Source organism: Parambassis ranga, chromosome 8 (genome assembly GCF_900634625.1).
Source record: "Parambassis ranga chromosome 8, fParRan2.1, whole genome shotgun sequence".
NCBI lineage: Eukaryota > Metazoa > Chordata > Actinopteri > Ambassidae > Parambassis > Parambassis ranga.
In genome coordinates, this window is record NC_041029.1 from 3,812,761 (window position 1) to 3,823,919 (window position 11,159).

Consider the following 11,159-nt stretch of genomic DNA (forward strand, 5'->3'; position numbering starts at 1 on the left):
GTAATTTAAACATTTTAATGTCTAATTCCCAGACACACAGTTTAAAAATACATGACACATTTATTTCCAAGAGTTTAAATCGAGGCAACTGGACTCAAGGATTGTTTTTTTGAAGACGTTTCCCCCAAGTGGCTTCTTCAGTTCTGCTTCTGTAGCAGAATCCTTGAGTCCAGTTGCCTCGATTTAAACTCTTGGAAATGACTATGACCTGGATGAATGAGAGCATCCACAGATATAATGACACATGTATGTGAGCTTAAATATAAATGCTATTTGTCTTGGTGAGTGTCTACAGGAGGTCCTGCTCCACCCACACCATCTTCTTCTGCTCCTCCAAGATTCTGTCTTTGATGACTCTGATTAGGTCGTCAGTCCCTGCCCAGGCATCCGGTTCCAGCGTGGCATAGAGGCAAGGGATGCCCTCCAACTCCTTCTCTTTGGCTCGACACCACCTCACAAACTCCTCCTCTGACTCCACGCGCAGCGGCAGCTTCCTGCAAGGACAGGAAACAGGAAGGAAGCAGCGTTGCGGTGTGAATGAGGTCTGTGTGCTCAAAAAAAGCTCACGTACTGGAAGAGGTTATTTACATGCACCAACAGACAGAATAAAGCTCTGAATGATCAGAAACTGGAGTCTGGAGTCAGAATGCTGTAGAAGCACTGGTGTGAATATGTGCATTTAGAAAAAGAAGCGTGGTTTGACATGCTGTGGTTTGTGTGGCTGGGAAACGTGTGTGTTAAGCCTACCGTAGCTTCTTGACATTTTTCTCGCATATCTTGATGTAGATGATGATCGGGTAGATTTCTCTCCGCAGGAGGTCTTTGACGCAAATGAGGTCGGCCTCCAGCAGGCAGTGTTTGCCCTGATGGGTGGAAAAAAAACAGCTTTGAGTGAACACAGTGACGGCACGCAGGTAACACAGATGAATACAAAGTCTTTGCATCCTGTGAACAGGTTTTTGTCAGTATTCTGAGTTATGTGAGACAAATGAAGCCAACCTCTTCCTGCAGCAGCAGTACTTGGAGCTCTTATGTTAAACAAAGAAGCCCTTATCTGGCTGTTTCCCCTCACATGCATAAGCTTAACTTTAATGAAATAGAACAGCACATTATCACATATGAACATGCACAGACTTGTGATTGCAAACGTGCCTTTGCAGCGACGGCCTCTATGTTTTCTCGGGTAATGCATTCGAACGTGGCTTGTTTCTCTTTGTAGTGAATGAAGGGCTCCACGTTCTGTTTCAGGTGAAATTCCTCTTTGGTTAGGGTGTCTGTCCGAACAGAAACAAAAGGGTAATTCTCATTACAGCTCTGAAAGGTACAACAACTAAAATAGATGACGATTATCAGAAGGAGCGGAGCGTCTGAGGTTTCTGCTCTGGTGAATCTCTTCGTCACAGTCTTTCCATTCGCCAGATGTTCCTCTTCTACACCTTCAGCTTTTATGACTTTTCTGTCATGTACCTGGGTAACATGGTGAACTTTTTTCCCAGTAGTTTTGAAAGGTTCACTCCAAACACAGCTGAATAAACACTAATGACTGAATTCTAGATTAAATATCTGTCATTGCCTTCATCACCATGAATGTCACCCTGGTTATCGGTGAGGCCATCTTGCATGGTGCCTCTGCCATGTCTCCAGTTACAGTCCTTCACAGTGCAGCACAATACCTGACCTGAATCCCAACAGCGGCTCTCTTTCACACCCTGTTATTCATCTCTGAATACAACAACACAGCATGAAACATGGCCGCTCCCACCCGCACTGACCTGGTTTGCAGATATTGAAGTCCATAGCTCCCCCCATGTTCAGTATTTTCTGGATGAGGGTTTTGGCCAGAGCAGCAGGACTGAACAGGACAGGTCTTCTTCTCTGGGTCCGCTGGGGAGTGACGGGACTGTAGGGAATGAGGTTCAAACTTCGGCTCAGCTCACTGTCTGGGTCAGCAGCATCTGTTCACGGCCAGGAAAGAGTGACACACACACACACACATTGATACGATCACTGTAACCTGGTTATAACTCAGGTTTGGAAATCCTTCAGATCAGTTCTTGTTGTTTTCTCTGGTTGTTCATGAGTTTTAGACTGACCCTCTGGTTTAAGGGTCTCAAAGCCTTGTCTTGGTAGTGTTGAGCTGCCTGAGTTGATGATCCTCACACGTTCATTGCTGTTCATTCGCTTGTACTTGATATCAACCCTGCTGACAAACTAGATAACCAGACACAAAAAAGTGCCACGTTAGACTTCTGTGACCTCTGTAGAGTGCTGATTATACGCTACAATGAACACTGGGAGGTTAAATGAAGGAGGAAGCATTGTTTCACCACTTAAAGGTCGGGTAGGAGGTTTCATTCTGATGCACTTTTTGTTAAATTAGTGTAACTTCTCTTTACAATCCAATAGCAACCCATTAGTTTGGCAGTCTTGCTTTAAAACGAAGAATATTAATCACCTGTGGAAGCTATAAAACGCTAAAAACATCAGCCAATCCTATGAGGCGCCCCTGCACGGAGTATTGGCTGGTTGTCACTCTCTTCCTGCTCTGCGCGCACCAGAGAGGTACGTGCATGATGGCCGAAGTCACAGACCGGTTGGGAGGCGTGGCTTCGGGGTGAGCTCCGAGAGAAAGGGGCGTGTTTACTTTCAAAATCTGGCTGACTCTCACTGAGTTTTCAAAATCTCCTACCCTACCTTTAAAAGAGAGAGAGGGGCACTTTGTTTTACCTGTAGTATCTGAGTAAGGAATATGCTAGCTCTGGACAGGCGTGGGCTGGCTTTAGGATCCGGAGAGGGGCTGGCTTCTTCTGGTTGTAAATTAACCTAAACAAACATGCACAGTACACAAAGTGTCACAATGCAGCAGACTCACAAAGATGTACTGTATCCATTTAATACAATTTATGACCAGTAGAGTTTCATATGTATTATTGCTGTAGTCAGTGGTTTCCTTATATATTAAAATATGTGCATATTTTTTTACTAAAATCAAGTAGAAAAGAAGTTTGGGAAGTGGCTCACCCTGCTGCTGCGGTGGCCTTCATTCTCCTCTTTCCCCCCTCGACACACTAACTTCTGAATTTTCACCAGGAGCAGCTGCTGGGCTCTTTATTCAAGATCATAGCACAAACACTTCCTCGTATTATCAGCATAGCAACTCTCCTCCTTTCAGCTGCTTCATTGTTTTACAGATGATGCTTTAAAAAAACCTTCCATGTGTTATCAGTGTATTTAAGAACCACTATGTACCTTGAGTTGCAGGGTATAGTACCATGCTCAGCCTGGTCAGAGCCAGAATACGGGTCCACCCGGGCGCATAGCCACTCACAGCGGTCCTGATGCCTGGTATCTAACACGTGCACTACCTCATCACAGCGCACGCTCAGGGAGCAGCTGTCTGATTGACCGGAGATATTGAGGTTGACCCGTATGTAGAATGAGTCGCCAGAAGCTAATGTGCCATCTGCTAAGTCCCTCTGCAGACGCCGATAAGCTGTGTGGCAAAGACATTTACATTCATGTACAGTTAACCCATATTACACCAACACTCGATGAAATAACACTTACAGTCATAGTTGGCTCGATAGTGTAGCCTGACTGGCCCAGAGCAGTGCTGGAGTGTCCATTGGGCTTCTTCCTGGGTGCTGGTATCCAATGAAATGCTTTGGGTTTCCCCACGTATGGACCCCTCAAGCTGCGAAGCACCAAACACATCAATCAAAGCATATCAGCCTCTCTAGAACAAGTCTCAGACAGAACGTTGGAATAGGAAAAAATGACATGCGTTTCAAAATGTCAAAATCGATGGTTGAGATAAAGTTCAGAGAATAAAATCTACATACCAACAGAAGGTGGTGGCCCTCTCTTAGCCCCGCGTTCTCTGCAATGGAGCCCGACTGGACAGAGGAAATAAAAATCCCACTGTCATTGCCGCCAATCAGTGTGATGTCCTTTAGCAGGTTGTCCCCCTGCAAAGACAGCTCCTGCACCGGTTTCAAAGATGAGCTGATTCTGGAGAAGGAAGACAGAGATGGACGAAACGGTCTGCACACACACGCACACACACACACACACACACACACACACACAGTCGCAGAGGTCATGATTGATATCATCAGAGGTCTGTTCATGAATGAAGGTCAGAGATGAAGCCTACTTGAAGCAAAATTGGCCTCAACTGGACACTTGCCAACAACACTATGGCCCCATAGTGATGAAGTGCTTCGTTTCACAGCATCATACCCAAACTGATAAACTGAACTGACACAGAAAGCAATATCGTTCCTGCTACAATGAATACACATCATTCTGCCATGAAAGCTGACAGCCTGACTGCTCAGCATCACTTTATACCGATGGGTTTTTTCTGTGCAGTTTTGTTGCATGTCAGAGTCACAGTCTCAACACTACTGCCCTGATCCTAAACGTAACCTAACATCTCATGAACAGTATGTAGGGCTTGTGTGTAATCTCACATAAAACACGCTCATTCTGACTTTTATAGGCATGGTTGGTAAAATAAAACGAGATGTGGTTAAACACACCCAGAGACAGTGGTTGTGAATAAACCACTGTTGTGTGTGGGCACAGCACTGGGAGCACCGTACCTCTCCAGAGACAGTTTCCTGAAGATATTGTTGACGTGCTCAAGGTCATATGTGTCCATCCCCTCTGACTGATGGGAGGAGGAAGAGGAATGTACAGAAGGAGGGCCGCGCTGCACTTCATCTTCTAAGTAAGAAAAGACAGACAGATCACCGAAGATTCTACAAAAAGCTCTTCTACAATATGTGCTCAAAGTGTAAAACTATATTACCAAACTCCATTTCCATATGGTCACTGTCAAAGTCAGAGAGACTAAAATTGATAAAATATCACATGGTTAAAGCCACATATAACATCAAAAGAAGTTTATTTGTCACATACACAAGTGTGACATAAAGTCTTCGTTGCAAACCTGCGTGGATGGAAGTCGTGCTCTTTCTCCCTCTCTCTGCGGTACAGCGACGCTTTCTCAGGTGGCTCAGGGAGTGTGGACAGGATGCTGTCGTTACGAAAACGGAGCTGGGGATTTCACAGACAAAGCAAGAATAGGTTTTAATTCATATTAATCCGTCTACCACTGTATTGGATAAAGGTCTATATGAGGAAGAAAATATGAAAAGATCACCATATTCACCATATTCACCCTGCTGGGCTGCTCCACAACACTGAAAGGAAGATGAGCGGGTGAAGGGGAGGAGGAGAGGGGGGGAGGTGCAGAGGGAGGATACATGGGGGACATGAGGAAGCTGGGGGAGGGAGGATGTACCATCTGAATGTCCAGAAAATCTCCACTGAGTGGACCTGAAGACACAGATGCAGGAACATTTTACACAAATGTGAACGCTGTAGTTACATCAGTGTAGAAACAAACTGCGGCGTTACCTGCTGAGTTGACTTGAGGCCCTTTGAGCACATTGACTGGAGACTTTACTCTGTTCTGTAAAGTATAGAAAGGACATTTCACTTACTTTAAGCCCTAAAACACACAACTGGATTTATGACTAATATAATTATTTACTAATAAATACTTGCTGTGGCCTCAGAATGTCTGTACAGTAAGAATGCTGACCCCTGCCTTAAGGTTGTGTCTGCGTTTAAGTGGCGTCCGCTCAGATTTCTCCTTCTCCTTCTCCTCTGGTGACTCATCACTGGACCACTCTGACTGAACTTGCATTGGGATGATGGTAAGCGGAGGATCTTTTGACATACTCTGCAAAAAGTAAAAAAAAAAAAGAAAGGTTCCTGAAAAAATGTGTATGAAAAGCTGGTCGGTTCGATGTATCCACTCAACTTCAATAATAATCGTGTTGTCTGTATTTGACCTCTTCGGGGACAATGTCTTTGGACATCCGTCGCAGACGAGACTCGAGTGTACACAGTCTGGCGTCTTTGCGTACAATCTCGATGTGGAGCTCATCACTTTTCTCTTCCAGCTCTCTGATTTGCTTACGATATTTGTCTTTGTCAATAAGACTCTGAGAGAACTGGTGCTGGGCCTCGTCTCTGGCTCGGAACGCCTGAATGAAAAGAATGATCATTACACACAAAAGCAATAATTTATGTGTGTGTGTGTGTGTGTGTGTCAGTGTGTGTCTGTGTTGTCACCTGGTCTCTCTCCTTCTCCACCTCCTCTAGCTGTATGGTGATGGTGTCCATGCGGTTGTGATACATCTCACAGTCCTTCTGCAGTGTGGAGCACTTCAGCTCCAGATCCTCCTTCTCCTCCAAGTACTACACACACACACACACACACACACACACACACACACACACACACACACACACAGACACACACACACACAGGGTTTGTCTCCTTTTGCTTTTGACACAAACTAGGACAAGTACAAGCATACGGTAAATGCATGTGTGTACTGTGCAGGTTTGTGTGTTTGTAACCTTGTCTCGTAGTTCCTCTGCCTGTCTGACTTCTTCACGCAGGTTGTAGAGGCGGTTGACCAAATCCTGTCTGTCTTCTAGGGCTTCCTGTCTGTCATGCTCCAAAATGTCAAGGATGGCCTTGTCTGAAGCAGGTAAGGGACCTGGCTGCATGCAGAACACACAGATTGTGATGCATGAAACTGTATGAGTGAGTCAGTGATGATAGAGATAGAGACTGTCACCACAAGTTATCAAACGTCTTTTAACTCGGTGTTCACTCTCACAGCTTTGATTAAAAACAGCTAGCAGTTAGCTGGTGAGGTTAGCTGTGAACGAGCTCCTACTGTAAACCAGTGTATGCACACATACTGATCAGTCGTATTTAAAGGTGTCCCATCAGTCAATACATTAAAATCAATACATGTCTTCACCTGTCAGTGGCTGGTGTAGCTGTACCTGTATAATAGATTGTAGTTCCTGTAGTTTAATCTTTAGCATGTCATTCTCTCTTTCCAGCTCAAAGATCTGCTCTCTCTTCGGCCGATTCTCGATGTCGTTCTTCAGTTTGAGACTCTGCCTCCTCTCCATCTTAAACTCCTCCTCCATTTTGTTCAGCCTGTGCTTCAGCTGATCAATCTTAAAAACAAGGGAGGACACAGTGAGAGATGAGAAGTGCTGCCATCGCTACGCTGATGTTCAGAGCATGAAGACAGTGTCAAAAACCTCCAGCTGCAGGTCACGGCTCCTCATCACAGCCATGTTCTTCTCCTCGCTCAGCGTGGCGTACCTCATGGCGAGCTTGTAGTTTTCATCCTTTACTCTTAGCAGCTCATCACTGTAGCTGTTCCTCTCTTCCCTCAACTTATTGTACCCTAAAGAAGCAACCGCATAAACACAGATATATGTTTTGACGTTTGATATGATTTACAGATAAAAAACCTACAGCCTTTGGGGCATGAAATACTTTAGTAATTATATCTTCCTTATTACATATGAGAATGCACGTGTGAACTCACTGAGAGCAGACCTAGTGTGAACAGTATTCACATATTATCTTTGTTCTGAAAGTACTAGCTGCAGGGTATAGTGACATGGACATGATCATACCACAACACCAAAGCCTAGTTTCACTAGGACAATGTCACCCCAACCATGTTAAGTTTAGATGTGTTAAACCAAACAATGCGTAGTGGTGAGCTAAAAGATGACAGGAAGCCTAATTAGGAAGTGAAATATAGCATGTTTTTTACTCTGTTGGAAGGCCTGAAGCTCCTGGTTGGCCACTTTCAGCCTTTTTTGCTCATCTTCAAGCGTGAAGTATCTCCTGCTGAGTTCATCTTTCTCCAGGGTCTTGACTTTGGACTGCTGCTGCAGCTTCACCACCTCATTCATCAAAAACTGGGTCAGACCCTCATGGCCTTCCTCTACTAAAGTGAGCAAACAGTAGATTAAAAAAATCCAAATGTAGATGATCTGACTTTTTTTATTGATTATACATCAGTTCATAAAGTGCATTGTTCATTAAAGCCCACATCAGTGCTGGAGCAGTGAGTATGGGTTGAGTGTGACTTCATCCAAATGTGTGCATCTCACCTACGATGGTGGAGAAGCGTCGCGTTGGATCCTTTCCTGTGACCAGTTTATACAGCTCAGGGTAGTAAAACTCCAGACTCTCCAAAAATGCCACATACCCCCGCTCCCCTTTAGTGTGCAGGATGTCGAGTAGGCGGCCTAACATAGTGTCGGTTCAACACAATAGGTCAGCAAGCTCCATGTTTCCATTAGGATCCAGTGCACAGATATACAGGAACAAACCATCATATCACACACACACACTTTTCTACTTACTTGTGCGGTTTGCTTTTGACACCAGCAACATGGAATTAAGTATTTCATCCTCATCTTGTTCATCCAGGACTTTGCACTGACGGAGGTATGGAGTCAGCTTCGCTGGAGCAATAGAGCGACACAGTTCGTAGCGTTTGCACTCCACCTTTTCCCACAATGCCTCCACATCAATAGCTGTTCCATTCTCCATCTCTTACCCCCCTGGAAAGCAAAACCAGCAGAGGCTGTTTACTATGCTGCATGTTGTAGATAAATTGAGCTTGTTGTCTAGGGTGCTTTGCAAGTTGAAACATGTTGTCCACGATCAGTTCTCATTAACATAAGGTAAGATGTATCAAACAGAGGAGGGAGGGCTGGGACTGCATGTTGCATGTAGAGTAACAGGGTGTCTTTCTCTCACCGTGGGCACCAGATGTTCTGCTTTTAATGTCCTCTGAGAGGCATAGTTTTACATACGGCAGCTGTGTGTGTATTGCCAGCAGCGTGAAAGTGACAGAGTGTTAACAGAGTTTTAGTCAGGGCTCCATGTTTCATTTTCCTTTCCTATGCTTTTTACTTTTCCAAAGACAATCTTGTGCTCTCTTCATTTTCCACATATTACTCCCACTTGATTTTCACACACACACACACACACACACACACACACACGGTCCATGTATCGTTTATCATTTGCATGTTTTCTGAGTAGTGGGTGTTATCCTACAATTCTGCTTTGTGATCTGTGACAGTTATGCAAATCAACTCTATGTGATGCCATTGGCCATGTAAACACACACAACGGGTCACTCGTATACATTTAAAACTTTCATACTACATAGAATGTTATATGCTGGTTAAAATACAGTAACTGTTATTCAGACTGTCAGTGTTACTTATCAGATGCAGTCTGAGACACAAATATCACTGAACTTGCTGCAGATGATAAACCCACAAACACTCAGACCAACACACACCTATGAAGAAGTTTACACACACACACGCACACACACACGCACACACACACACACACACACACACACACACACACACACAGACCCTTGGTAACCACACACGTTTCCTCTTCTCTTTTCTCTTATTTTGGCGTTCATTACCGAGAAAGCTAATCCTTGCTTCCTCCTTTTAAAACCAGATGTGAGCAGCTCTCTTCCGCTGTTCTTTTAGTCGTCTCAGACACTTCTGTTTATAGTACTGTGGTGAGATGAGCTGATTGTGTTTTTTTAGAGCAGTATGTGTGTTCTCAAACTAAATCTTGCATTTTATTCTTTACAAAAACAAATGAAGACATAATGACAAAAACAATTCACTGTCTCGGGTGCTGCGAGCCTCTTGCCACATATCTGATCATGTTGGTCCTAAATACGGTAACTATTGTTCAGATATTTGTACCTCAAACAATTGTCTTTCTTTTGGGAGAAGTTACAATTAATATTTTTTTTAGTCTTTAGTCTCAAAGCAAAGCATTCAATGTTCCCCATAAAGTATGTGTAGTGAAGTCTACAGCCAATATAACTGAGACTGAACATCACACATTGTGTGTTATTTATCGAAATTAAGATCTTATCACAAAAGTTGAACATGTCCCGTGCTGGAAATGATAAAACATTACTGAGAAAAACATCTCAGAGCACACAGTTTATTGTTTTACAATATCAGTGGCTCGTAAATGAACAATAATTAAATTTATCAAATTGAGAACTGAAGGTGACAGACGGCAGTTGGTAGGTAGACAACCTGGACCTCTCACAGGGTTTAAAGGAGGCAGATATGAACCGTTCATGTGTACGAGCCTCATAAAGGTCCCATTGTCCAGCAGAATATCTGAACCCTGTTGGAAACTACCTCTGAGCTCTGTCAGTGCAAACCCCCCGAATGGTTTAAAATGGAGGCTGTAAGTTCCCTTGCTTAAATGTTATCAGCGGTTTTTAGCAGAGAGGTGACATTTTACTGAAAAACAGAAGACTGCCACATCTTCTTGCACTGCATGCCACATTCATCCAGCCCGACTTTCACTGGATCCCTTTGTGTTTTGCACCTGCTGCTGGAATTCCAAACATTCTAATAGGAGCTCACTGATGACAGAATCTCAGCTATTGTGTTACCAAAGCAATAACCTGCTTCAGGAAAGAGACTCACACACACAGTAACCACACACCCTGCACATCATGTAGATAAAGGGGGTCTGTGTAGGATATCACCAGTCCCCCTCACTGGACCTGGATGTATTGTAAAGTTAGCTCTATGACACAGAGTATGTTCCAGTCAACACATAAACTTTCTTTTCATATTTTCCACTCAGACATTTTAGAGCATGAGACCTTTTCAACTTTTCAGTTCTCGTTCCTGAATTCATGACTACACCAGAACATTTATGGCTTACCTGAGCAAATATCACGTCCAAAGAGCCGGAGGGAAGACAAACTCGACTTTAATGGTTGATTCTTAAAAGCAGTGACCTGAATGTTCCATCATAAATCCAATAAACTGAGGCCGTCTCCATTTAACTGACAGACACGTTTTAAAAAAAGTGAGCGCGCATGTTAACTGTAGTCAGAGCACTGAGAGAGAGAGAGACAGAGAGAGAGAGAGAGGAGGCGGTGGTGTGAGTTCAGATGGAAATAAAGTGTGCACCGGAGGAAGAGTTTAAACCTGCAGCCTCTGGGACCTGCCTCTGTTCCACTGCCTCCCCGTCTCGCTTTAATTTGTCACTGTCTCTCTGTAAAAAGCAAATGTATGAAGCTGTAAAGTAAATATTTAAAAAAACCACCACCTGAACAACAACAACATGAACAAAAATAATACTAATAATAATAGAAGAAGAAGAAGAAGAAGTATCACCTGCAGCGCTCCGCTTCATAATCACCGCCACAGCGAAAGCGGAACTAAAGTCA

At 43.9% G+C, this 11,159-nt stretch overlaps 1 protein-coding gene across 5 annotated transcripts; it reads right to left on the bottom strand.

The window, feature by feature from the left end:
* Positions 1-109: 109 nt before the first annotated feature.
* card11 (caspase recruitment domain family, member 11) lies at positions 110-11,146 on the bottom strand. Of its 5 annotated transcripts, none has more exons than XM_028411371.1 (26): positions 11,107-11,146; positions 10,649-10,984; positions 8,272-8,472; positions 8,017-8,154; positions 7,674-7,847; positions 7,147-7,295; positions 6,880-7,059; positions 6,442-6,588; positions 6,151-6,276; positions 5,868-6,062; positions 5,615-5,755; positions 5,428-5,482; positions 5,171-5,346; positions 4,958-5,064; positions 4,817-4,857; positions 4,608-4,731; positions 3,843-4,044; positions 3,568-3,694; positions 3,250-3,493; positions 3,022-3,106; positions 2,728-2,823; positions 2,094-2,211; positions 1,773-1,955; positions 1,153-1,274; positions 748-863; positions 110-494 (listed from the first exon to the last, which is right to left on the bottom strand). In XM_028411371.1, the coding sequence occupies exons 3-26, from the start codon at positions 8,459-8,461 to the stop codon at positions 290-292; spliced, it is 3,441 nt and encodes a 1,146-aa protein (XP_028267172.1). In that variant the 5' UTR covers positions 8,462-8,472; positions 10,649-10,984; positions 11,107-11,146; the 3' UTR covers positions 110-289. The 5 variants fall into 5 exon arrangements, with proteins under 5 accessions (XP_028267172.1, XP_028267176.1, XP_028267171.1 ...); XM_028411375.1 differs by having other exon boundaries at positions 4,817-4,839; positions 7,674-7,850; XM_028411370.1 differs by having other exon boundaries at positions 7,674-7,850.
* Between the last annotated feature and the right edge of the window lie 13 nt (positions 11,147-11,159).

Excerpts from the sequence above, each read along its gene's own strand:
- card11 (XM_028411370.1), bottom strand. The coding sequence starts at position 8,461 with ATGGAGAATGGAACAGCTATTGATGTGGAGGCATTGTGGGAAAAGGTG. Across the intron at positions 3,695-3,842 it reads AGGGCCACCACCTTCTGTTG|CTTGAGGGGTCCATACGTGG; the intron begins GTATGTAGATTT and ends GGTGCTTCGCAG. Across the intron at positions 1,956-2,093 it reads TGAGACCCTTAAACCAGAGG|ATGCTGCTGACCCAGACAGT; the intron begins GTCAGTCTAAAA and ends GGCCGTGAACAG.